The sequence below is a fragment of the Choloepus didactylus genome, chromosome 19, assembly GCF_015220235.1.
Source record: "Choloepus didactylus isolate mChoDid1 chromosome 19, mChoDid1.pri, whole genome shotgun sequence".
NCBI lineage: Eukaryota > Metazoa > Chordata > Mammalia > Pilosa > Megalonychidae > Choloepus > Choloepus didactylus.
In genome coordinates, this window is record NC_051325.1 from 39,566,847 (window position 1) to 39,594,716 (window position 27,870).

The 27,870-nt window shown below is 39.7% G+C and overlaps 3 protein-coding genes across 12 annotated transcripts in view; 1 reads left to right on the forward strand and 2 right to left on the reverse strand.

Annotated features, from left to right (window-relative positions):
• Positions 1–760: 760 nt before the first annotated feature.
• Positions 761–21,783, reverse strand: NFS1 (NFS1 cysteine desulfurase). 2 transcript variants are annotated; one of them, XM_037811916.1, is made up of 13 exons: positions 21,617–21,783; positions 20,901–21,010; positions 20,064–20,180; positions 19,426–19,509; positions 17,225–17,377; positions 12,304–12,397; positions 11,501–11,635; positions 6,595–6,752; positions 6,144–6,249; positions 5,981–6,062; positions 5,236–5,319; positions 4,752–4,841; positions 761–1,326 (listed from the first exon to the last, which is right to left on the reverse strand). In XM_037811916.1, exons 1-13 carry the CDS (start codon positions 21,714–21,716, stop codon positions 1,263–1,265), a joined length of 1,377 nt encoding a protein of 458 aa, XP_037667844.1. In that variant the 5' UTR covers positions 21,717–21,783; the 3' UTR covers positions 761–1,262. The 2 variants fall into 2 exon arrangements, with proteins under 2 accessions (XP_037667844.1, XP_037667845.1); XM_037811917.1 differs by lacking the exon at positions 761–1,326 and adding an exon at positions 5,479–5,581 and having other exon boundaries at positions 4,751–4,841.
• Positions 21,717–23,306, forward strand: ROMO1 (reactive oxygen species modulator 1). Its single transcript, XM_037811918.1, has 3 exons — positions 21,717–21,877; positions 22,039–22,169; positions 23,116–23,306. Exons 2-3 carry the CDS (start codon positions 22,039–22,041, stop codon positions 23,222–23,224), a joined length of 240 nt encoding a protein of 79 aa, XP_037667846.1. The 5' UTR covers positions 21,717–21,877; the 3' UTR covers positions 23,225–23,306.
• A 2,716-nt stretch (positions 23,307–26,022) lies between these two features.
• Positions 26,023–27,870, reverse strand: part of RBM39 (RNA binding motif protein 39) — a 29,710-nt gene continuing 27,862 nt past the window's right edge. For all 9 annotated transcript variants that reach the window (XM_037810968.1, XM_037810966.1, XM_037810967.1 and 6 more), the window contains 4 exons: positions 27,421–27,502; positions 26,896–27,001; positions 26,364–26,442; positions 26,023–26,278 (listed from right to left, as the gene is read on the reverse strand). In XM_037810968.1, coding sequence (XP_037666896.1) covers positions 26,178–26,278; positions 26,364–26,442; positions 26,896–27,001; positions 27,421–27,502 — 368 coding nt within the window. In that variant the 3' untranslated portion in view covers positions 26,023–26,177. The remainder of the gene's footprint in view (positions 26,279–26,363; positions 26,443–26,895; positions 27,002–27,420; positions 27,503–27,870) is intronic.

A 27,870-nucleotide genomic window follows, 5' to 3' on the forward strand; every position in this document is an offset into this window, starting at 1 on the left:
AAACAAAATAAAATACTTAAAATGTGTGTGATGCACATATATTTTTTAGTGCTACTAACTACCCACCTATGGGTTTAGACCCACAAATGGAAAAACTTTGCTTCAGCTGCACTGAACTTCTCTTGGTTTCTCAAACACACCATGCTTTTTCATGCCTCAGGCACTTTACTCTTACCGCTCCTGTCTGGTACATTCATCCATAGATCTTTCCACGGCTGGCTTGTCACCTCTCTGCTTAAGTGCTACCTCCTCTGAAAAGCCTTCTTAGAAAACCCAGCATAGTAGGCTCTCCTCCTGTTAGCTCCACTTAGCACTCTATTTATGTATTCCATGGCACTTAACACAATCTGTAATTGTCTTATTTGTCTACTTCCTATTTTCCATCTCTTCACTAGAAATGTAAACTCAGTGAGGGCAGGGTCCTTTTTGGTCCTGTTAACCAGTGTATCCCCCAATACCCAGAACAATGCCTGTCTCCTGGTAAGCACCCCAATAATTGTTGAATGAATAGAGATGCAAGCAGACCCAGTCATCTATGAAAATCAGATGGAATTGTAGTTTGCTCTACAGTTCCCAAGTGCAGCCTCTCATAAAGTCACAGAGTAAATATGAGAAAGTTAATTTATTCCTTCGATCTGCAAATTAACAAATTTTAAGAAAAGAAACATAAATTATTAGAATAATGGATGGAGTCAAATAGATATTTCTAGTTGTGTTAGAAGAAAAAAAAAAGAGGATAAGTACAGAAAGGAGACAAGCCTTCTAAGTAACTCACTGTTTGATCTATAATCAATGTGAAGAGGCGACCTTTGGAGCCACACAAAAAATTAAATCTAAGTTGATCACGCTCGTTCCTGAAGGAGCCAGTCCAGCTGAGCAGCAGAAAATGATGACTCAAATGTCCACCTAGAGCTTTGGGGCCCCTGAATGTTCCTCTGGCTTTCTCCCCACCAAGGACACAGACATGTCCAGCAGCAACAGCATACCAAATATCCCTACTGCTGTAGGATGAGAATGTCCACCCAGACCAGAAGACTCCTGGAGAGAAAGAGGAATGTTCCCCACCAGAGGAGCTGAGGCTAGGGAAAGATAGTTTTCTTATGACTCTGTCTTGGAGATGGGCTGATGCTGAAGTCAACTGAGCTATAGCAATTCTGGTGTGAACATGGAGCATCCACTGGGTGTAACAAGGTGCCTGGCTGTGCGTGGGTCCAAGAGGCAGGAGGGGCCAGGCCAGTACACAAAGTCAGGTGCCCACTCTTCTAGTGTTGGGTCCACTTGATGCTTTTGAGGTCAATGCCATCCTGCACCATCTCCCAGAGAGGGCTGCCAAAAAGAAGAGGCACTGGATGAGGGAAGGCTTAGATAGTAAGAAGTCAACATTGGCTCCAGGACCCTGAGCAATGACTTGCCTCCTTCTGTCTTCACCACTCTCTTATCTCCTTGCCCTGGCAGACCCTACTACAGGTGGTTACAAATCATCCACAACTATCTGTAAGTCCTTGCCAGCTCTAGTCTCTCCCAGCTGCCAACAAATGGGAATAACTAGGTACCCCAGGCTCAGCTCCACTGGGGCCCTAAGCCAATGGGTATCAATCGTGGTCATATTCCTGAAGTTCCCATCCCACCCATGAGATGCTACAGACACAGTCTTCCTGGATGAAACAAGACCCTTAGGACTCGTGTAAGTAGCAAGATTCAGACTCTCTACTAACCCCCATCTAAATGGCCCACTTTTCAGCACTGGTTTTTAAGTTTTGTTTTAATTCCCATTTGGGGTTGCAGCTTAGCCCTAAATCATGTGGTTATTTGGTACCCTCACCCAATTCCTTGCAGCTTCATCTCTGGAGAGCCAGATTCTGCTTCTAACATCCCTGGCTCCAAGTCAAAAGGATCTCTTGGATCTTGGACCTGGGCATCCCATCTTACACAAGAACTACTTCTAAGAAATCTCTTTAATTTGGATGTCTTAGATAATGTTAGCTGACTAGATATTACCATAGTGTGTGATGATTATGGGATTTTGTGATTGGATTTTCCCAGTTAATTTTCTTCTTCCCTTTTTCATTCTATTCTCGGCTTACTCTTCTCCTTTACAACATGCATGTCCAGAATGCCTAGCCATTTATTACATTTTCCATGGACCCTTAAAATTAGCCATCTCGATGAGAGGGATGATGCCTCACCAATATGGACTAACTACAATGTGTAAACTCAGAATTGAATCTTAGAACATAGCCTAACGTGGACACAATAATTGTAATAGTCCCTAGATTGTAAGCTCTTACAGCAGTTAACTCTATCCCTGAATTGTAATGCCTATCTCTAAACTTTGAGATGCTGATCCCCTAGCGTATAACTTGATTGGTCTCTGGAACAATGCATATCTCTGAGACACCTGAAACTCAGAGCTAGAGCTAGGCAGATACGAATGTCAGTATTAGTGCATACAGCCACTGTCAAAAAAAAAAAAAAAAAGGCTGAAAAAGAGCCCAGACTTCAATTAGTGATATGAATGAAGCAGGTCTGGTTAAGACCAGGGCAAGCCAGGCCAAAGGGTAAAGGTTGAAACTGATTGTGTTTTAAAACTTCAACTTCCATATGAGACCAAGGGAATAGATATCTATTTGGTATAGGATCTAAATTTTCTAAACGGTACAACTCTACAGTCGATTTTTTCAAACACCACAACCGCATGGAACTTTGAATAGGAAGTGAGATACGGTAGGTTAGTATAGGCTGGAGTGAAATAGTGACACATCCTAGAGTAATTTGGGCAGATAATAAAAAATATATTTACAGCCTCCCCCTCCCCAGCCCTGAGGATCTGGGGGAAAGTGTGAACGTGTTGGACATCCTCACCTGGACTGGTGTTGATGTTGTCACAAACATTGGGACTGGCGGTTTGATGTGCTGAGCCCTCAAGCATGGGACTTGCCCTTAGGAAGCTCGTTACCACAAAGGAGAGTCTAAACTTGCATGTAATGGTGCCTAAGAGTCTCCCCCTGAGTACCTCTTTCTTGCTCACATGTGGCCCTCTCTCTCTAACTGAGCCATCTCGACAGGTGAACTTGCTGCCCTCCCCTCTACGTGCGACCCAACTCCCAGGGGTGTAAATCTCCCTGGCAATGCAGAGTATGACTCCCGGGGATGAATGTGGACCCAGCATCGTGGGACTGAGAGTATCTTCTTGACCAAAAGGGGGATGCAAAATGAGACGAAATAGTTTCAGTGGCTGAGAGATTTCAAATGGAGTCGAGAGGTCACTCTGGTGGACATTCTTATGCACTATATAGATAACACCTCTTAGGTTATAATGTATTGGAATAGCTAGAAGTAAATACTTGAAACTGCCAAACTCCAACCCAGCAGTCTGGACTCCTGAAGACAATTATATAATAATGTAGATTACAAGGGGTGACAGTGTGATTGTGAAGACCTTGTGGATCACAACCCCTTTATCTAGTGTATGGATGAGTGGAGGAATGGGGATAAAAACTAAAGGACAAATGGGGTGGGATGGGGGGATGATTTGGGTGTTCTTTTTTCACTTTTATTTTTTATTCTTGTTCTGGTTCTTTCTGATGTAAGGAAAATGTTCAGAGATAGATTGTGGTGATGAACGCGTAACTATGTTATCATACTGTGGACAGTGGATTGTATACCATGGATGATTGTATGGTGTGTGAATGTATTTCAATAAAACTAAATTTAATTAAAAAAAAAATTAGCCATCTCTTTTCTATCCCATCTCTTCAGGGAAGGTCACTTATCATAGGATCACAAAATAAGGCTCTGGTTGACAGCTAAAGGAACCAGGCTGAATTCAGATTGTAAAGGGTCAGAAGAAAAGGGTACAGATACTGAAGCCACACAGATAGGAAGAGTAAGGCTTTGCTAGCAGCATGGTCAGTAAAAAGGCCCCTAGAACACAAAGAGTACCAGAAAATCAGACCAAAGGAAGAATTCTGAACCCAAGAAAGCTATGCAAATTGTGTATGCTTTAGCAATACAGTTTGACCCTTAGAGGGAAAACCCAGAGCCCAGAAAGGCTAGAAGAGCTCACAAAGGGAAATAGGCTATATACCTGAGCTTCCTTACTCCCAACACTGGACCAAGAGAATCTTGAGAGTCAAGTTGAGTCAGGACAGAGCCATACTCTGAAAAAATCCAGAGGCCTGGAGAAAGCCGAGCTCTATTGCTACTAGGGGAAGCCTTAGTGGCAAGGATTCCTTGACATTTAGAGTACCTTTACATAGAGAACCCTGAGCAGTGGTTCTTAACCTTTTGAAAATCTAATGAAAACTTTGGACTTTCTACCAGAAAAAGTGTACAATTGTACAACACTTAACATACAATTTTAGGACAATCATGTACCAAGTGAAGTTCAACCACTGAACTCTATCTTAAAGGAAGTTTTCTTATATTTAGTCTATAAATTCCTAATTTTTTAGTGCTATTGCTACAATTAATACTATCAATAATTAAAAACAATGCTTGCATTTATGTAATTTTTAGCTTTTTTTTTTTTTAATTTTATTGTGGTAAAATATTCAAAACTTAACATAATTCTTTAGTTTTTTTAAATATTTTCTCATACTTTGAAAACATGTAGCTGAAGAGACCCACTTTCTCACTTTGTGGGACCTCTAAATACTAAAACCCAAATACTCTCAAACTTTGGTTTCTGGTAGTGTGAACACATAAGCACTCCAGTTCTCCCAAAGGATCTTGGGTACAATAGGGCATACCTCATTTCTCGAAGACGCTTCACATGCTGGATACACTTCTCCACAGTGTAGTCCACTTCCTCCTCTGTAGTGAAGCGGCCAATACCAAACCTGAAAAAGGCACAGGAGAAAAGCTCTCCCTCAGAGCTCTCACATTCAGCAAACACTCACTGAGGGTTTCCTACATCCAGCACAAAAGGAGAGAAGAACACAGTCCTTGAGGTGAGAGTTTCTCAGAACCTGGTCTGTAGACCACCCGACCACCCATATTAGAATCACCTGAGACAATTCCCCGCACTTCCTCTAGACCTAATGAATCACAATCTTCATCTTTCACAAACTTCCCAGGTGATACCCAACAAGGTCTGAGAACCACTGCTCTAGAAACTTGCAGGAAGAATCAAGAAGCTAGAAGGAAAACTAGATTGAAAAAGACTATAAAAGGAGATAAAAGATACAAAAAAGGATGGTCTGTCTCATAAATGTTGCAGCTCGAGTCACTGACCTGATAGAAGAGTGAGCTAAATCCTCATCAGTGCCAATTGCTCTAAGAACATAAGAGGGCTCCAGAGAGGCAGAGGTACAGGCACTGAGGAGAGAGACACAGGAGCCTTGTTAAGTTCACCATCAACAACTGCTTTCAGCCATAAACCCCTAGCCTTGCTCCCACAACCCCCAGGTCCCTGTAGTTAGACCATGGAGACAAGAGACTTTATAATCTGGCAAAGCTAAAGAACCAGATGCTGACCTGCCCATCCTGGGATGTGAATCTAGCTCCTCCAGAGCCAATGTAGATAACCTCCTTGAGGAAAGACACTGCCAAGGCACGACAGAATATGATGTCATGTGAGCTGGGTTTAACAAAAAAAAGACTATGTGCTCATTCTTGAGGATAGAAAATATGATCTGTACCAGTCTTGAGGGCAGTCAAACCCTTGGTGACTTTTGGAGCAGCCTTCAATTCTGGAGGACTGCAGCAGAGCTGCTAGTATAACCCTAGAACAGATACATATATCCCCTGGGACCACAAAAGGCACAAAACTCTACCCCAGGAAGTCCTCCCAGAGTGACAAACTTTGGCCTGTGCCCAGCCAGCTAAAAAAATAGTTACACATTAAAATGACCTTTACCCTTAACCAAGAACTTGTGTATTTGTCATCCCTACACTGGGAAATTTAATAAGCTGTTATGGCACTTAGAAGCCAGGCTAATCAGCCCTGCCACAGTCCCTATCTATCCAGTCCACTCACCTCCCTGAGGATAAGGCAACATCCTTGAGTGCCATTAGCAAACTCTCCCCTTCCACATATGCAAAGGAGAGGTTGATACAGCCTGAAAGAAAGAACCATCATGAGAGGGGTGTCAGCATCTCAGGCTCTTCCAGAAAGAGAATAGGAAGGGCCACATCCGTACCTGGATAATGGTGCTCAGGATCCCCATTCATCACCACATCTGGAAGGCTCTTCATTATCTTCTGTGTAAGTCGCTCTGCTAGTTTTGAGATCCGCTTGTGGTCATACTGATGAACAGGCAAGGAAGGACTAAGCACAGTGACCATCAACCACCTCAGAGTCACCTATCACTCTATTTAACTATGGAGACCACTTTATCGCCAGCACTAAGCACAGTGCCTGGTGTCTAAGAGGGATACAGCAACCCAGAAACAAATGATCAAATAACTATAAAAGGGCATGGGTTTTGAAGCCCCTAACACCCCCCTTAGAACAAGATGCCAGTATCCCTGGGACAAGCATGGGTTTTCCTAAATCTCCTCTTCTACAGATAATAGTCATTCTGAGAGGCCTCTAAGTAGGACACCCAGCAGAGGGAAAGAAGTTGTAGGTGGGAACTGCTCTCCCCATACCTCCATCTCTTGCTGTGCCACCTCACATGCAGCACCCAGCCCCACCACCAAGGGTGTGGGCACTGTCCCAGACCGCATACCCCGCTCCTGGCCCCCTCCACTCTGCAGGGCCTCCACACGCACACGGGGCCGGCGGCGGATGTAGATGGCACCAACCCCTGAGAAGTAAAGTGTGGTCAAAAAAACAGAAACACAACTGAGACAAAAGATCACTTTCCAAAGGGGTCAAAATATTCTTTAAACATTTCTGTAAGTTTGAGATTTTTCTAAATAAAATAAGTTGGGGGGGGGGTTGTTTGTAGGAAATAGAAGTAAAAGCATAATACTTCATTAACTCATTTACCATAAGGGGAGTAACTACCAAAAGAAATAATGACCAAAATGGTTTAAAGTAGCTACCTATATATGTGTGAAATGATGTCATGCATTGCAGTATTATTTGTAATAGCAAAAAGACTGGAAACTGCTAGGAGCCTGTGATGGCTTGAAGCTGTATGTACCCCAGAAAAGATCATGTTCAGAAAGATAAGCTGGATTAATTCCTGTGGGTGTAGACTATTGTGGGTGGGACCCTTTGATAAGGTATTTCAATTAAGGAAGGGGTCTTAAGTCTCTTACTGGAGTCCTTTATAAGAGGATAAAAGACAGAGAGAAGACATAGAAAAAAGCTCCAGAGGAGCTGAGAAAGAAGCAACCAGAAGCTGGAAGCAACAAAACCCAGGAGAGGGGAGAGACCAACAGACAACACCACGTGCCTGGCCTAGTGACAGAGAAGCTGAGCATCACCAGCAGCCAGTCTTCAGGGAGAAAATATCTCCTGTGGATGCCCTGAGTTGGACCTTTTCATGGCCTAAGAACTGTAAGCTTGTAAGTTAATAAACCCCCATTGTTAAAGACAACCCATTTCTGATCTATTGCATTTCATTAGCTTTAGCAAACTAAAAGAGTGCCCATCAAGGGAATGGTTAAATAAATTATGGTATGTCCACACAATGAAATTACTAGATATATTAAAGAAGAGATCATTCTCTAGCTAAGCCAACTCAGCAGGTGAATTCACTGCCCTCCCCTCTATGAGGGATCTGACTCCCAGGGGTGTAAATCCCCGGCAACACAGGATACGACTCCAGGGGATGAATCTGGACCCAACATGGTGGATTGAGAACATCTTCTTGACCAAAAGGGGGATGTGAAATGAAACAAAATAAAGTTGCAGTGGCTGAGAGATTCCAAATGGAGTTGAGAGGTCACTTTGGTGGGCATTCTTATGCACTATACAGATAACCATTTTTAGGTTTTAACGCATTGGAATAGCTAGAAGTAAATACCTGAAACTATCAAACTCCAACCCAGTAGCCTTGACTCTTGAAGATGATTGTATAACAATGTAGCTTACAAGAGATGACAGTGTGATTGTGAAAGCCTTATGGATCACATTCCCTTTATCCAGTGTATGGATGGATGAGTAGAAAAATGGGGACAAAAAACTAAATGAAAGATAGGGTAGGGGGGTGATTTGGGTGTTCTTTACTTTTATTTTTTATTCTTATTTTCACTTTTTCTGGTATAAGGAAAATGTTCAAAAGATAAATTGGGGTGATGAATGCACAACTATATGATGGTACTGTGAACAACTGATTGTACACTCTGGATGACTGTATGGTATGTGAATATATATCTTAATAAAACTGCTTAATAAACAAAAGAATAAGGGCGCTCCTTCTGTTCTGATACTATCAAATCTCCAAGATACATTGTTAGAAAACTGGTGAAATCAGAATAAAGTCTATACTTCAGATAAAATAATTGTTAGTTGAAAAGAACAATATGCACAACAATGGGTATAGTATACTATCTTCTGGTTAAAAACAATGGGGAGTGGATAGTATAAATGTACTTACAAATACATGGAATAATTCCAGAAAAATACCGAAGAAACTGCCTCGTAAGAGAGAAAACGCATAACTGGGGAAACAGAGGCAGGAGGCAGACTTTCTACTGTGTACTTTTTTGTAGCTTTTGAATTTTGAACCATGTGAATATATTCCCTTTTCTTAAAAAACAAAACAAAAAATAAGGGGGAAGAGTTCAAAGGGAGTAAAAATGGCACAATTCTCCCAGAGTTTATCAGAACTCTAAAATGTATATAACACCAAAGGGTAAAGGTCAAAATTGACTGTGTTTTAAAACTTCAACTTCCATGTGAGACCAAGGGAAGAGATGTATATTTGGTGCAGAATCTATATTTTCTAAACAGTCTAACTCTTCAGTTCAAACACCACAATTACATTGAACTTCGAATAGCAAGTGAAATATGGTAGGTTTGTATAGGTTTGAGTGAAATAGTGACACATCCCAAAGTAATTTGGGCAGAGAATAAAAATATATTTGCAGCGCCCCCCTTGAGGAGCTGGAGGAAAATGCAGAAGTGTTGGACTTCCTCACCTGGACTGATGCTGATGTTGTCACAAACATTGAGGACTGGTGGTTTGATGTGCTGAGCCCTCTATCATGGGACTTGCCCTTATGAAGCTCCTTACTGCAAGGGAGAGGCTAAACTTGCATATAATTGTGCTTAAGAGTCTCCACCTGAGTATCTCTTTGTTGCTCAGATGTGGCCCCCTCTCTCTCTCTAACTAAGTCACCTCAGCAGGTGAACACATTGCCCTCTCCCCTACATGGGACCTGACATCCAGGGGTGTAAATCTCCCTGGCAATGCAGGATATGACTCCCAGGGATGAATCTGGACCCAGCATCGTGGGATTCAGAACATCTTCTTGACCAAAAGAGGAATGTAAAATGAAACAAAATAAAGTTTCAGTGGCTGAGAGATTTCAAATGGAGTCGAGAGGTCACTCTGGTGGGCATTCTTACGTACTATACAGGTAACACCTTCTAGGTTTTAATGTATTGGAATAGCTAGAAGTAAATACCTGAAACTATCAAACTCCAACCCAGTAGTCTGGACTCTTAAAAACAACTGTATAACAATGTAGTTTACAAGGGGTAACAGGGTGATTGTGAAAACCCCGTGGATTGCACTCCCTTTATCCAGTGTATGGATGGGTGAGTAGAAAAATGAGGACTAAAACTAAGTGAAAAATAGGGTGGGAAGGGGGGGATGATTTGGGTGTTCTTTTTTACTTTTATTTTTTATTCTTATTCTGATTCTTTCTGATGTAAGAAAATGTTCAAAAATAGATTGGGGTGATGAATGCAAAACTATATGATGGTAGTGTGAACAGCTGATTGTACACCATGGATAATTGTATGGTATATGAATATATTTCAATAAAACTGAATTTAATTAAAAATAAAATAAAGCAGCATTGATTTGCAAAAAAAAAAAAAAATGTATATAACAAAAAAACCCACTTGCAGGAATTTCAGACAACACATGAACATGAATGAGTATGCAAAGACATTCACTAAGTTTTTCAAGGTTTTTGAATACAGTGGCCGCTTGATGAAGTTAATTTAGTGAATATTCTCTGACCCATCAACCGTTCAGGCAGAGATTACAGATACCATAAAAACTAAGATGGTTTTAAATTCCCAAATTTATTATGAAGGACCTCAGTTTTAAAATAATGTACATACCAAACTGAATTTATCAAGAAATGCTTCATTTTCCTATTAAAAAAACAATAAACAAACTCAAGTATTCTACACTATCTGAATCTATGCAGTTTCTGAGTTCAGAGAGCAAGTGCTCAGTACCATGCCTAGAAGTGATGGATACCATATTATCCAAATCTATTTAGATCCTGAGTTCAGAAAGCAGGAGTTTGGACAGTGAAGGATACCTGCACATGTATTAGTGCTGATTACAGCTTCCGATCAATATGAGATCATTGGTTTTCTCAAAATAGTTCTACCTATAATATAAGCCAACAAAGACAACATTTTAGTTAAAGATAGAATACCTACTGGGCTTTCTGAATAGTAGCTCAAAAAACCACTCTCTGCAACCTGAGGGAACTCTAAAAAGAAGGACCCTAAAAAGAAGCCATCATACATACTTCCAGAAGCTCATCACACCTGGTTCCACAGGGTGTACACCCAGATGACATGTCCTGCAGACACAGAAAGTGAACCTGCACAGATAGCACAAACCACCCAAGGCCCTGTCTCCAAAGACAGAAGAGTTGTTTGTTTATATTTTATGACTATCTCCATAATATAGAGGACAACAGGTCTGAGGAAAGGGACAGAACTTGAGCTTAAAAGCATTCCTAAGCCAACAGGAATATAGGGAACAAACAGGTATCCTTGAGTGAGTAACAGGTGCACAGACCCTACTAAGCCTACTAGGAACAAAAGCTAAGAGATATAAAAGCCCATACAATCTAGAGTTTATAAGCTAAAGCAAGACACCGGGATTGAAGGACTCAAAGAATGTTGCTCTGCATATCACAGTGGAGCAGACAAGATAACTGGGCCTTTCTAGCTAAATTTGATGTGACAAAACCCCTTGTTTCTCAACAAAATAAGCTTCCATTTGCATTCTAAGGATATTCTAAAGGGACCAGGGAAGAACAGCCTGCTGTAAAATATCTGTTGGGATCTACGAATAGGCAAATGTTCTTAACTATTGTTAAATGACACTTCCATTCTGCAGGGCACTCTGAATGTACAACTTCTTCTGAGAGCAAAGTTAGCTCCAAATGACTCCAAGGGACATTTGTCCAAGGGTTTGCTGGGAAGTTCAGAGAGAATGAACTCTAGGAGGTACTGGTATCATTTTTATTTTTGTTTCTAACTGAGATAAAATTCACATAAAATAAAATTAACCATTTTAAAGCATTTAATACATTCACAGTGTTGCGCAACCATCACCATTATCTAGTTCCAAAACATTTTCATCATCCCCATAGGAGAACCCTGTTACCCATTAGCTGGTACCTTTTGGACCATATATTTTGTGACCACTGATGCTCATGAGATCAATTTTCATGTCGTTGACATCAAGTGGGATTTTTCCAACAGCCTGGGCTGCATCAGTATGGAAATAAACCTTTCTGGAACTGCAAATCTTCCCTAAGGAAACAAAAGAGGGAAAGACCCACAGCACAATGTCGGGAAGACACCTGGCAATGTTGTGGCTCCACAATGTACTACGAGTTCTAAGGCAAACTGTGATCACTAGCCTATAGTCATAAAGTAAATCACTTCTCTCCTCTGCATTACAGCTTCTTTGACTGGAATAAATAAGAGCACAAAACAACATGCCAAACACCCTTGATGTACTGAGACATTGCACTCTTCTCTCCCCACCGGCATTTCAATATATCAGATTAACTTTTAGATTTTTTTTATTTAAATGAAGCAAAGATTAACAGATCTATTTCCTAATGTGCCTGAGAACATTATATATTATAATGTTATAGGGTGAACATTACAGGGTGAATCTCTGACTCTAAATTGGGACAGTAGAGATGTTCTAAAGGGAAAAATGTGAAAGAGGAAAAAAAGGTGGAGATTTTTGTTTTATATTTGGTTTTTTGTTTGTACCAACTGCACTACAATGGAAAGAGCATAAAGTATACTGGATCTCGATTCAAATACTGGATGTGCTACTTACAATTTGTCCTGAAGAAGGTACTTTCCTTACCGTACTCTATAAGTATTGCAGTCCCAGTCTGCTACTGCTCCCTCAAGTGGATCCCAATGGTGGGCAAGAATCAGGGTATACCCACAATGCTCACCTATTTCAGCAATGGGTTGCTTCACTCCAATCTCATTGTTCACGGTCATAACTGAGACCAGGCTGGTATCTGGCTGGATAGCAGCCTCTAGTTCCTAAGGAAATGCAGGAGGAGACTATTGGTAACATAGTCTTCCCTAACTCAGAAAGTAGACAAAGTTAGTATTGAAAAAGGGCCTCTTACTACACACCTATCAGAAAGATTAAAACAAAAAACAGTGACAACATCAAATGCTGGAGAAGATGTAGAGAAACTGGATCACTAATAGATTGCTGGTGGGAATGTAAAATGGCACAGCTACTCTGGAAAACAGTTTGGTAGTTTCTTATAAAACTAAACATGCAATTACCAAACAACCAGCAATTGCACTCTTGGGCATTTATCTCAGAGAAATGAAAATTTAAGTTACACAAAAACCTATACATGAATATTCATTTTGCTTTACCTGTAACAGCCAAAAACTAGAAAAAAAATAGCAAAAAACAACAGCAGTCCTTCCACAGGTGAATGGTTAAACAAACTGCAGTGCATCCACACCATGGAATACTACTCTGCAATAAAAAGGAAAACTATTGATATAAGCAACAATTTGAATGAATCTCCAAAGATTTATGCTGAATTTTTAAAAAGTCAATCTAAAAATGTTACATACTATTGTGGTTCCATTTATATAACATTAGTAAAATGACAAAATTATGGAGACAGAGAAATGTTTAGTGGGGTTGTCAAAGAGTAACAAGGGATCACTGTGCTGAGAGAACTGTTCTGTATCTTTTACTGTGGTGGGAACTACATGGAACTACTCACGTGATAAAATTTTATGGAACTAAACATAAACACACACAAATGAATAGAAGTAAAATTGGGGAGATTAGAACAAGATCAATGGATTGTATTAATATCAATATCTTGGTTGTGATTTATATTACAGTTTTGCAAAATATTTTCTTTGAGGGAAACTGGGTAAAGGGTACATGATATCTCTGTGTATTATTTCTTACAATTGCATGTGAATCTAAAATTCTCTAAAAATAAAAAGTTTAATCAAAGATGGAAAAGGGAAGGGAGACTTCCCTACCTAAGGTTGTCAGATAAGATGCCAAAAACAGAGTTAGTAGAACAGGGTTACTATTAACAACACAGAAGCAGGGGCTGCATCTGAACAAAACATTACATATCTTGGAGGAATTATTAATTAACCCACCAACATCTATTATGTCTTTCCTGGTAGTTGTTCTAATATGTCTCAATGTTATGTTCTTTCCGAGATCCATGTTTATTTCCTTCATAGCACTTATCCTAACTTGTCATTATTTCATTTATATGATTGTTTACTTGTTACTGTCCTCTTGACTAGAACATAAACTCCAAAGGCAGGGCTAGGGCTATCTTGCTCATCCCTCTATCCCCAGTGCCTGGCACTATGATGAAATAAATAGTACTAAGTCAAAGAAAGGCATTATGCTAAATGTTATGGGAAATAAAATATGGAAAATATGCAATTCTAGCCTTCAAGAAATGCCTAGTTGGCATGTAGACACAGCAGGACACGGGTGTAAAAAGCTGGTAAGTATTGAGGGAATTCAGAGAAGATCAGAATGGGCTGGTGCAGCCAAGGAGATTCCATGAGAGAGGTAGGACTTGAAACATTTTTAAAAGATGGAGAAGATTAAGGTAAGTGCAAAGAAGAGGAATATAGATCAAAGATGAAGGGATATATAAGGAAAGGCCCAAGGCAGAATTGGCCAAGGCACATTAGGGAGATGTGAAGGAAGGTATGGTTTGAATGGAGGATTTTATAGGGGACATAGTAGTCAGCAAAGACTGAAACAGTAGAATACAACCAGCATGTACATTCTATGAGGCCAGTATTACCCTGATATCAAAAACAGACAAAGACATAGAAGAAAATAAAACTACAGATCAATATTCCTTATGAATTCAGGATTTTCACAAAAACTCCTGAACAAAATACTAGTGGACCGAATCCAGCAACAGGAAAAAAGGATCACAGAACAAGACCAACCAAGACTGGCTCAACATATAAAAATCAATCAATGTAATATACTACGCTAAGAGAATAAAGGACAAAAAACACATGATTGCCTCAAAAGAAACAGAAAAAGCATTTGATAATACAACCCTGTTTTCGTGATAAAAAAATTCCACAAACTACGAATAGAAGGAAACTTCCTCAACCTGATTAAAAGACATCTCTGAAAAATCCAAAGCTAACATCATACTTAAAGATGACAGATGGAAAGCTCTTCCCTAAGATCAGGAAAAAAACAAGGAGATTCATTCTTCCCACTTCTATTCAATACTATACTGGAGGTTCTAGCCAGGGCAACTTTAGGCAAGGAAAAGAAATAAAAGACATCCAGTTTGGAAAAGGCAGACATAAAACTATCTCGTCACAGAAAACGATTAGAGGTAATAAACAAGTTTAGAAGGCTGCAAGATACAAAATCAATTATAAAACTCAACTGTAGTTCTATACACTAACAATAAACAATCCAAAAATGAAATTTAGAAAAACAATTCCACTTACAATAGCATCAAAAACAATAAAATACTTAGGAATAAATATAACAAAATAAATGGAATAATTATACACTGAAAATACAAAACATCATGGAAAGAAATTAAAGATCTAGATAAATGGAAGGAAATAACGTGTTCATGGATTAGAAGACTTAACATTTTTAAGATTCCAATACCCCCCAAATTGATCTACAGATTCAACACAATCCCTATCAAAATTATAGCTGCCTTTTTGCAAAAATTGACAAGCTAAACCTAAAACTCATGTGGAATACAAGAGACCCAAATAGCCAAAATAATCTGGAAAAAGAACAAAGTTGAAGGACTCAGACTCATTGATTTCAAAATTCACTACAAAGCTACAACAATCAAGACTATTTGGTACTGACACAAGGATAGATACATAGATCAATGGAAAAGATTGAGAATCCATAAATAAACCCATACATTTATGGTAAAAAAGGTTGCCAAGACAACTTGGCAACTTCGTCTTTCCAACAAATGGTGCTAGACAACTGGATGTATACATGCAAAAGAATGAAGTTGGACCCATACCTCATACCATATACAAAACTTAATTCAAAATGGTTCAAAGACCTAAGTATAAGGACTAAAACTATAACACTTTTAGAAGAAAAAATAGGTTTAAATCTTCATGACCTTGGATTAGAAAATGATTTCTTAGATATGACACCTAAAACACAAAAAATTCAAAGAAAAAATACATACATTGAACTTGATCAAAATTAAATATGTTTGTGCTTCAAAGGACACTATCAAGAAAGTAAAAAGACACGTATGGGAAAAAGTATTTGCAAATCATGTATCTGATAAGAGATTAATACCCAGAATATAGAAAGAACTCCTACAACTCAACAAGAAAAAAAAAAATCAATAAAATATGGGGGCAAAATATTTGAATAGACATTTCTCCAAAGAAGGATTTATAAATGGCCAATCACATGAAAAGATGCTCAACATCATTGGTCATTAGGGAAATGCAAATCAAAACTAGAATGAGATATCACTTCAAGCCCACTATAATGGCTAATATAAAAAAAATGGAAAATAAAAAGTGTTGACAAGGATGTAGAGAAATTTGAACATTGGTGGATTGTTGGTAGGAATATAAAATAGTGCATCCACAATGGTTTGGCCTATTAAAAACAGTTTAGCAATTCCTCAGAAAGTTAATATAGAATTACTATATGATCCAGTAATATGGAATATTCCCAAGAAAACTGAAAACATATGTCTACACAAAAACCTGTACATAAATGCACAGCAGCATTATTCTAAGAGTCAAAAAGTGGAAACAACCAAATGTCTATCAATTGATGAATGGAGAAACAAAAGGAATAGTATTTAGCCATAAAAAGGAATGAAATATTCCATTTTACAATGGAATAGTATTTAGCCATAAAAAGGAATGAGGTATTGATCCATGCTGCAATATGGATGAACCTTGAAAACATGCTAACGGCAGAAAGCCAGATATGAAAGGTCAGATATTGTACAATCTGATTTATATGAAATGTTTGCAATAGGCAGAATGTCCATAGAGAAAGAAAGAAGAAAAGTGATTGAAAGGCACAGGGTGGAGAGGGGAATAGGGAGTGACTATGGTTACATGGCTTCTTTTAGGGTGATGAAAATGTTCTGGGATGAGATAGTCGTGATGGTTGCATATAGAAATATAGTAAAAACCAATGAATTTAACACTTTAAAAGGGTAAATTTTATGGTTGCGAATTATATCTCAAACATGTCAAAGACTTTGAATGTCAGACAAACGAAATTATACTTCATGTCAAAGGAAATAGGAAATCGCTTAGCTTTTTTTGGGCAAAGTGAAGAAAGATCAAAGGAGGGTTTTAGAAGTAAAGTCTGGTAAAGATCTGCAGGACTGACTGGAGGGTGATGGCTAAAGGATTACTTCGGGCAATAGAATGTAAGTCAAGAAGTAGCCAAGACCCAAGATCCAGGCCAAGAAAGGGAAGGAAAGGAAAAGAGTAATTCCATACATTGGAAAGAAACAGTCATGGACATGCTGATTAATGTGAGCAAGAAGAAAGAGGGAAGAAACAAAGAATGACACAAATAAACAGTGTGGAGGTTGGACTAAGGGTTCTATCTACAAACTGCATTTTAGGATTTGTATAGAAATGCTGCTATCCAAAATTGGATAGACAAGATGCTAATGTTGGACCCACTTCCCAAAATGGACATACAAGGAAATGGACCAAAGAAAACCACACTTCTTCAGGGAAATAAGAGACATCAGTGCATGGGAGGAAGAGGCCAGAGCTCTGCCATGGTGAGAATGAGTCCCTGACATCACTCCTATTTTGTCCCCTTTTGCCAAGAGCCTCTCCTACCTTCAGGTCGATGATCCCGCTCTTCTGTACTGGTAGGTAGGTGACCTGAAAGCCCTCAGCTTCCAGTGAACGGCAGGAGTCCAAGACACATTTGTGTTCAGTCTGGGTGGTGATCACGTGCTTTTTCCGTGACCTATAGAACCTGGCCACCCCCTAGAAAGTGGTGGTGGTGGAAGGAAGGAGAATACAATTCAGAGAGACACCCATGACTCCCATCCCATTGTAAATGGGAAGTGGGCAAGGGTAAAAAATGGGAAAGATGCCTATCCTTGGGTCCCAGGAAAAACCCTCCCTCTTTCATACCTATCTAAAGAGCAAAGTATGCAAATCTGGTGATAGTGACACACCCAAAGCTGGCTTATTCCTTACTGATGGCAGTAGCGATGTTATACTCTCTTCAGAGAATCATTTAGGAAGATGTCTTAAAAGCTGTACTCACACTTTGACTTTAATCTCTCTTTTGGTAATTTACCTTAAGGAAATATTTCAAAACACAGACAAAGCTACAGAGACAAAATATGCTGTAGTTATATTTAAAATCCTTAAAAAAAAAAAAAGAAAAAGGAAATAATAAACACATCCAACAATAGAGAAATGAAGAATAAATTGTGATAATACAATTCCATGGGAAAGACTGTAGTTATATTAAAAATTATGGCGTTTGAAATGGAAGACCATAAGGATATGTTATTAATGGAGAAAAACAGGTTACAGAAGAATAAAAGATAAAATTTGTGAAAATATTTTTTTGAATTCATATATATGTGTGTGCGTGTGTGTGTATAATTTTGTTCCCTGGTGCAATACCAAAGAAATTATTAACAAAATTAACTTTGCAGAGCAAGACAGGAGTCAGAGCAGAGGAAGAAGGAGAGAAAGACTTGGGTTTTTCTTTTTAAAACTTTCTATAAGGTTGAAAATTCTTACCACTTGTGCCTGAGTTGCTTACTCTTAAAAAAATAAAGAATTGAAATAAATAAAATGTGCAAAAACCCAATTTATACACATTCTTACCCCAATAATATAAAAACAGTTGGGGAGGAGAGTGAGAGCAGCAGTTCAAAGTTCTTTTATGTGTAAATTAAATGATATATTTTCGCTCTCTTTTTCCTCAGTTACCCAGTGTAGAATTTTCTAATACCAGACAGATAGTTTGCTTACTCTACCCATCCCGGAGAACAGTCATTGCTATTCTTAGCAGTCCTTGACCTCTACGCTTGGGATCTATGGAGACTTTCAAAGCAAATATTTTCAAAGTTTGAAAATGCTCCCCATTCCAGAAATCATCCCCACCTTTGGTGGGAACCTCCACCCTGGCTCAGTGGTCTCTGCAGTACAAAGGATGCCTATTGCTAACAGGATCAGGAGTGCTGATGTCTCTGGAGCCTGTCCCAGGCCTCCTACACTCAGCCCAGGGTCAGAGAAAACCAACACTGACAGCATAGCTGAGAGACAACAGTGAAAGGAGGTTGGGCCAGAGTTGAACCTATAGCAGGCCACAATTTTTCAAAGCTTGACATTAATTCAAGTGATCCTGGAACCAGGACCAATCAAATGAGATTACATTCTATGAAACACCAACATGACTACTAAGAGTGGAATTTTACTTGCATTAGCACCAAGGATGTATGTCCCAAGGATAGAGTAACTGATCCAAGAAGGGTGACCAAATGAATGCCTGCAGAGGGTACCACAGCCATCAGTACTCTAAAATGGGGATATCTGAGGAAATGAGAGGAACATTTTGCCAACAGATTTAATGGAAAAAGAAGGCTGGAAGAGGTCAGTCGTGAAATCATAGATGTAAAGGTGAAACTGGGATAACAAGAAACAGAGAAACATGCCCACAGTCAAAATGAAGTGCACTCTGGACTTCATTTTGACTAGCGCAAAAGAATGCAGAAAAGGATTGGATCACTACTATCCACTCTGAAGTTGCTACTACAAAAACCTAAGTGGTTAATGGTCAAAGAGCCACCTCCTCTCCTATTCAACTACCTCACTGAACTCAGCTCTATAGGAAACAAGATTTTAATTGTAAAGGGTTGAAGAAGGCAACAAATCAGAAATATATGTTTGTGCATGTTTTCTCCTCACAATGGGATGGGTAGGGATGGGTAGGAAATACATATGTAAGGATCCAAGTGATGGTGGGACAAGTCAGGAGAAACTAGATATGCCCTCTGGTTCCCTTCTCTTACCTTAATTGCTATGTTGTTGGATTCAGTAGCACCACTAGTGAAAATGATCTCACGAGGGTCAGCCCCAATCAAAGCTGCTACTTGCTGCAAGTCAAGATACAGAGAAACATAATATCAGTTCCCCAAGCAAGTATTTGGCAGCAGGTGCAGATGGGAAAGCTGGAATCAAGAGAGCTCCACTGCATCCTACCAACTGCCCAGGAAGAAGCCCTGCCCTGGCAGGATCAGACAAGAGAGAGATTTAGTTACATCCCAGATCCCAGCCTCTTTTCCAACACAAAACAAAATAATATTGTTCTTGCTTTTTTAATGTACTTCTTGAGTTCTTATTATGTATAGATGTTGTGTTAATAAGCACTTCCCCAGTATTGTCTCCATTAATCCATTAGGAACTATTACAATCTTCGTTTTAAAAGTGAGGAAATTGAGGCTTAAGAGAAATCAGGTAACTTGCCGAAGGTCATTCAGCTAGGAAATGCTGGAACTAATCAAATGCCTGCAGGTGAACTCCACAGTCTGCTGCTGAATCTCTTCCCCAAAGAGCCCAAAACCAGCTTCACCCACACCCAAGTAGAAAATGCTTTCCACAGGCCACTGAACCTCTGACCTCAGAACCTCCCATACTCCTTTGTACTAACCTGGCGAGCATGTTCCATGGCTGCCTCACTCTCCCAGCCATAAGCATGTGTTCGGGAATGTGGGTTCCCATAGTAGTTGATAAGGTAAGGGAGCATGGCATCAAGCACCCGTGGGTCCTGAGCACAACAGAATAATCAATCAGTCTCTCTGAGCCCCTAGTCAACTCAGGCCTCACTTCATCTTCTCAGACCTGCCTATCCTGCCTCAATGCAGTCCCAACCTTTCAGACACTGCATAGTTTAGGTCTTAAGCATTCTTCCATCCCCTCAGATACTAACTAAATATCAGCCTAAGATACTCCCTCCCCAGCCAATATCAAGTCAGATTGTTCAGCCATGTTTTCAGGTGGTCTACAAATATTGCCTTGTTCTGATAGCTGTTTCTGCAGATGTTTCCACTGCTGCCATACAATGTGATCTATGAAGGGCTGGGGCATGCCAGAGCCCAGGCAAACACCCCTTCTCACACAATATCATCCATTGGTGAAAACTTGTATTAATATTTGAATGTGCATCATGTGCCTCACATCTTTAACCCATTAATACTCATGCAAGTTCACACAGTTACTGAAAGTCCAGCTAATTCCAGATCCCATGCTTTTAACCACTACACTATAGTGCCTGCACTTCAGTGCTTTTACCAAAGTCAATAGCTAGACATAGCACAGCCATTTCTAGTTGACTAGAACTTACATCTCTTGACTACCTGTTCATTGCTTTTCCCAGCAAACCTCAATGGCTCACATTTGTGCAGGAATCCAGACTTTCTGTACATTGTCACTTCTATCACTTAATTTCTATAACCAGCCCTGGGAAAAACTGTCCCTCCAACCTTACCAGAGGAGTAGTAGCTTGTACATCCATATAGAGAGGTCGCAGCACTGACTCCACCTCTGGAGCAGCGGCTGTATCTGAGGGAACAGCAGACCGCGGAGCTTGGTCTACAACTAACAAAAAATGGAAAGTATTGGCCAAGTGAGACCGAATGCAACTGCAGACACGGCATCCAAGAGAGAAGGCAAAAGGTGGATGGAAATGAGGTAAGTTTAAGAAATGCTAGGGGTCTAATCATAATGGAAAAGAAGACAAAACATCTGTGAACCTGAGAAAACAGTAAAACGAGGTTACAGATGGAGAGACAAAGGGTTCTTTGAGGGAGACTGGGGACAATATTCAAATAGTCTCTTTGGGAATGGGGTTGGGTTCCGAAGGGCGAAGCCATTCATGAAGAATGTGAAGACGGAATAGACGAGATCTCCCTCAGAGGTTACTGGTGGGACCCGAGCCTCACAAAGGATGTCTAAAAATCGACAAGGAGGAGTCTGAAGACCGAGTTTCAGACTCCAAGGGCCTGTGGGGCAGAATCTGAGGGGTAGTGCGAAGGAATCAATGGTTCCAGAGAAAGCGAGACAGACGCAGCCAAGAGGAAGAATCAGAAGGTCTAGGCTGCGGGGCAGGTCAAAGGGTCTCCGAAATATTCAGGGGCATGGTCGCGCAGAGGGGAGAGTCGGCGCTTCTCCGGAGGAACCCAGGGAGCGGCGCCCCGAGCGTACCGCGCAGGCGCAGCCCCCGATTGGGCGCCCCGGGCCTTGGTATGGGAGCGGCTGTCACGACAGCGGCCGCCCGTCTCCAGGCAACTTGGAGTAGCAGCATGGTCCCGGTCGCAGGGTCTCGGGTCCGAAGTCGCTGCGGTCTTCGGCCCTGGGATCCCGGAAGTGACGCTTCGCGCCCCGGAAGAGATTGCTTGGCCGCGAGTGTCTTCCTCCTCTCGTACGTGTGAGACGTAGAACTGAGCGACCGAGACCACGAGCGAGGTTAGGTCGGGTTACCACCGCGCGGGGGCCCGAACGCGAGGCGGGTGGTAGAGTCGGACTGCAAGCTCCTTTTCCTTCCCGGACTTGAACCTTTGGGTCCCCAACCCGACTCCATGGCTGGCGCCAGGGCCCGCACTTAACCTCTCCCCCGCACCCCTTAGATGCCGGTGGCCGTGGGTCCCTACGGACAGTCCCAGCCAAGCTGCTTCGACCGCGTGAAAATGGGCTTCGTGATGGGTTGCGCCGTCGGCATGGCGGCCGGGGCGCTTTTCGGCACCTTTTCCTGTCTCAGGTGAGGGGCGCGGGCTCCGGGCGGAACTACTGGACCTTTTTGCCCCACCCCACTCGGCCTGGAGCCTGAATAGGGCCTTCTTCGTTCTAATTCCCTCGCTGGACTTTAGCCAGACTAATCTCATAGCATGGGTTCGACTCCTCAGTGGTTAAGAACCAAAACTCTAGGGTTAAATTGGTCTCTTGACTCTTCCCTTACTTGTTCTCTGACCGTAGGCAAGTTGGAGCCTGGTTTTCCTCCAGTGTAGCGGACAGTAGTATCTATCTCATAAAGTAATGATCAAATCAGAGCGCACTTAGAATCTGGCACATATTAAGTGCCCAAGAAATGGTGATTTCTACGGTTGCTATGTAATTACAAACTTATGTTCTAACAAACTTTTGTTGAACCGTTTTATTGTCTTGACAACAGGATGTAGAGATGAAGCAGATAAACTCTACTCTGAAAGTCATTTTCACATTCAAGGATTGTTATCCCATTTTTCCGGATTGTAAATTACCATTTACCAAGCACTTGACTGTATGTCAAGCATTATGCTAAATGCCGTATGTGTGTTCTTATCACAATTCTGTGAATGATGTTATGATCTCTATACACTTGACAGTCATTACAGAGCTGGGTCTTGTTATAATACCAGGAAACTGTCTAAAAGATAAATGTCTGTATTGGATCATATGTACCCTTAAGGGAAAACCAGCACTAAAAACTGGGTTCCCTGCCCATGTACTTCACCCTGCATTTTTTAAAACAGTTGGTATGACATTCATCAGAATACTCATAGAGGTTCTAATGGTTCTTTTCCCTTGTCGCTATCCATCCCAAGTGGCAAAGAAATAATGCCCAGCAACTAGCAAATGCGGTATTAGCAACACAGATTGGAAACGGGCATTGAATACTCCCAGTATTTCTGTTCCCGATTAGCCCCATCTTGGTTTCCTCTTCTCAGGATCGGAATGCGGGGTCGGGAGCTGATGGGCGGCATTGGGAAAACCATGATGCAGAGTGGCGGCACTTTTGGCACGTTCATGGCCATCGGGATGGGCATCCGATGCTAACCAGGGCATTGGTTGCCCACTGCATCTATCCCCTCCCGTCAATCTCAGCCCGTGTACTATAATAAAACAAAGTATTTGAGTAGTGTGTCTGTCAGAGGCATTATTTTCTTTTCACTCTCAGCCTATTACCCAGCTTGGCCAGAGACCTAGACTAAAAAAGATGTTGGCTAATGAGTAGGGCCAGTCTTTCATAAGTGCTGGCTCTCTTAATACAAAATTGAGAAATTTGTTTCTGGTACCTTTCATAGATTCTATTTTTATTACACAGTTCAACCCTATGTTACTGCTATCACAGTTCTAAGGTGAAAAATTGAGACTCAGAAATCTCGATTTCTTCAATGTCATAAACTACAAAAAGGGACTTAACTCCTATTTCCAATACTGTTGTGCATCCTGAGATTGTCCTTCAGATATAGTTGCTGGCTTGGTCAGAAAAGAGTAGAATAAATTATCCAAGGTGAAAAAAATACACTCTAACATGAACGATTGTAGGTTCTGTGGCATTGAGGCAAATGCCCCTCACCTGCTCAGGCGATGCAGAGCCTGAGGTGTTGGCATGATGAGCACTGCCCAGATATTTACTCAGCACTTAGAAAAATGGTAATCCGTGCTGGGTGCGAGATAAAAGAAATTAGGCTGGTGTATTTGGATAGTTATAGAAATCTGAGATCCCACAGAAGCAGAACGGCTACAGCAGCTCCAAATTTCCCAACCAAAGCATGGAGCTGACGGAACACAAGGATTCTACTTATGATAGTAATCTGAAATGTTTTCTATGCATTACACTATTACTGAATTTCAGCCACATTTGCTTTGAATGTAATTTACAAACCAATTTACATTCTTTAGAGGTGCCAAGATCTAGCTACACCTTTTTAAACATTAAGGGGTTAATAATTTAATCAACCACTACAAGCCATGTTTGCTGGCCCAGTCCTTGGAAAGGAATGACAAAACTCTGATGGGACTTGGGTTATAGAAAAAAAAGTTAATGGGAAGATGATAACCAGGGGATATGTTGGAAAGGAAAAAAACCATACTGATAGGAGTACGAGTCTTTGATCCAAGTAAAACTGCTGCCCAGTGTTAAATCAAGAGTGAACCAAACCTTAAAAGATTTTATTTAAATAACGAGCAATTTAAGGGAAAAATAATAGGTACTATAATCAAAAGAATTGGTAAAACATTGTAATGTTCCTAAACTCAAACAGATTCAATGTTCAGTATCAGAATAAACCTCAAGCTCCCAGTGTGCCTGAATGTTACAGTAGAAACAGAAGCAGGCAGGGTGAGGAAATCAGTATCGAAAGGTAATGATTCTATCAGGGGCAGTATTGTCTATTCGCTTTTGAATGTGAACCAGTGATTGTATATCTCCGGTGGTTTGCACAGCGTGTGAATGTATCGCAATAAAACTGCATTAAAAAAGAAACTTCATAGAAAACACTGGAACTAAAACAGTTCTAAGATATATAAATATACTTTAAGGTGTATAAATGAAGGCTTGGTATCCAACTAACTAGATATAAAATCCCCTGTAGTAGGTTCTCCTTTAAAATTTATACTAAATATATGCACATTTAAATCAACTTGGGAAACAAGGTCAAACTGGTTGAACAGCCATCTTGTTCAATATCTACTATTAAATAGTTAAGTTTTTATTTTTTTAACAAAGATGTCTAGACCCCACAGGGGATTTAATTAAAATGCCCAGGTTTAATGCCTGGATAAATCTGCTTGTTTATCTTTTTGTTGAATGCTTCATGCCTCAGTTTTAATATACTACTTTAAATTAGTACTGTACCAGTATATTGTCAAGCTATAAGCAAGAACAAGCTTAAAGAATGTACCCTAGATTTCATTTTATCCGTGAAAATCTTACCCAGTTTCTAAATATGAATAGGGGGCCTGACTGCACAGAAACTTGAGGCAAAGTCTGGAATCCCAGATTCTGTACACTAAAAATCATTTTCCCTAAGAGGCAAGTAATGAAGGATTAGTAAAAGTTACAGAAACTAAATTCTAGTTTCAAGTTTCTATGACTTCAAAAACATTTGAAAAATGAAGATTTCTGTGACCTTTTAAAGAGAAGTTTATTTGAGTGGTTCTTACAAAGATTTGTTGCAATATGAAAGTCATTTGTTTGATAGAAATATCAAGCTGTCTTGTCGAACACACTGAAGTAACCCAAAAATATATTTCAGAGCTCACAGAGCTTAAAAAGAGCAAAGATTATATGCAACCAGACAAAACCTATTTCAGCATTTCCTATTTCCTGCTCAGACTGCACTGCTTACCAGACTATCACTGAACATTTGAGGAAATGCAGGGATCATTTTGTTTGGAATCTTAAGACACCAGAACACACAGTATTTACAAAGAAACTTTTACAGATACATTAATGAAAAGTTACCATCAAGAAATATAATTTTGAAATCTCCCTTTCTTGCCAATTGATCAGAATGCAGAATGAGATGCTAACCAAACAGTCCTATAGTTGTCTTGTACTCCTTTACACTAAATATCTATTCCAGAAACCTTTCCTGCTTAACCATCAGCCAAATATCAACAATAGTGAAATGTGAAATGTAACTGCTGTGTAAAAAGTTAGGCTTCTGAAATATTAAAAACATCATTACATTCCTGTCTGCCTTTTTACAAGAAAGCACATTTGTTCCCCTAGAGCTAGTCCTATAGATTCTTAATGTAATTTTCTAAATGTACATTTAAAAGGCAGAACAAGAAAACAGCTTCGTATACAGTGGGATTTGCTAATAAGGGAGAATGAGCACACTGCATTCCTGTTAACATTTTTATTTTCTCAAGGTAACAGGAATTGTATACAAATGACAGTAGACCCTTGCCTTTTTATTTTTATCTAAATAAAAGATAACTCAAGATGAATTCTCAAGAAAGAAAAAAAAGCTATGTACATAAGGGACTATATCTTCCTTCATCGTCTACTTGGAACCAGTAGTTGTGTTGCTGTCATAGAATCAGGAAAGAGGTTGTGGTAAGTTGGAAGAGGTACATATGCTGCTGTTATCATTTTACCTGTTGAAGGAAACAGATAACAGTTTTTAGTGTCTTCACTTATTTTGAAACTCTAAATTAGACACTCAGGAAAAAAGAAACTTACCAGCAAACCACCTGCCATGCAGTGCATTCACAGCAGCAATGGCTGCAGCAATTGATGGGCATTTTACATACACATTGCCCTAAAATACAGAAATAACAAAAACAAAGCAAGAGATAAGGACATTGCTATATAGCTACAAGAATTCAAATAGATTTATTCAAATTCCCTCAATAACCACAAAATAATTCTACATACTTGCACCATAAAATATTTTACATACTTGTTTCACTGGCTGATACTGGACACCTAACATTGTAATGAAAAGATAATTTGTCACCCGAAATCTTGGCTAGTACCATCTGTTCTCTAATTTGAATGAATCAAGATGTCAAGATTTCATGTTTTGATCATAATAGCTCCATAACAGTCTACTCAAAACTTCAGTTATCTGAGGGAGGTATTTATCAAATATGTTAAAGTTTCTTTTATAAAGGAAAAAAAAATCTATAATGAAAAACAATGAACTGTAGCATGTCCCAAGAACGTATGAGCTTATTAAGATGGAAAATAATATACTGTATCTTCAAAATACCTGAGCTGAATTTTTGTCAACATAAATATGAATAACTCCTCCATGTTTATTACATTCTTCAATCACATCATCTTTAATCTCTGTATCCCATCCAACTTCTTCTTCTCTGTAAGAAAGCATAAATTCAAACTTAAAGAAAAAAAAAATCAACCCAATACACTTCCACCTTACCCAAACTTATCCATTTCCATTACTTATTATAAGACAAATTCACAAGAATTTATTCACATTAAATATATTCTCAATCTGTATTAAATATCTTTAAATATACATTTTTTAAAAAATTGCAAATCTTAACAGGTATAGAACACAGAAGGAAATCAAAGAAAAATAATATATAAAAAACAAGAAGAGTTTGGATTAATTAATAAACGTTATTCTGATCAATGGCTAGGCACTAGGAAAGAAATATGCCTAAATCACCCATTCACTAATCAAAGGAAGAAAAATTTGAGAGGTATTTTTCCATTAGACTGACAAAGCTGAATATTTTCAACTAATTTTACATCAAAGTATACTACTTACGTTTGAGGGTTAAACATGTTGGACAGTTGGAAACACTGTGTTGCAAGTGGCTGAACGGAGGCAGCTGCAGCTAAAGCTGAAGCTAAAAAAAAAGAGAGAGAAATTACTTTCATGGAAAATGCAGCAGAGAATCCCTGTTAATTAACTAAAAAAAAAGAAAAAACCCACTAAACCCATCGCAGGTGTAAGACTAGATAGTAACTCACGTCACTATATTATTTAATAATGCTAACCAAGTACATAACACTACCACATTTTAGTTGACAGGAAACTAGAAAGTTGACATTCAGAAATTTGAGACTTTTTTAAAAAGGTGAACTGATATTAGCCAAAATCTCAAAACAAATCAATCCGTAAAGGCAAAGGACAAAATGGAAGATTGATTTTGAAAGACTGCTGATGTTTATACAATGAGAACAGTGGGGGGATGGTGGACATAATATACATCCT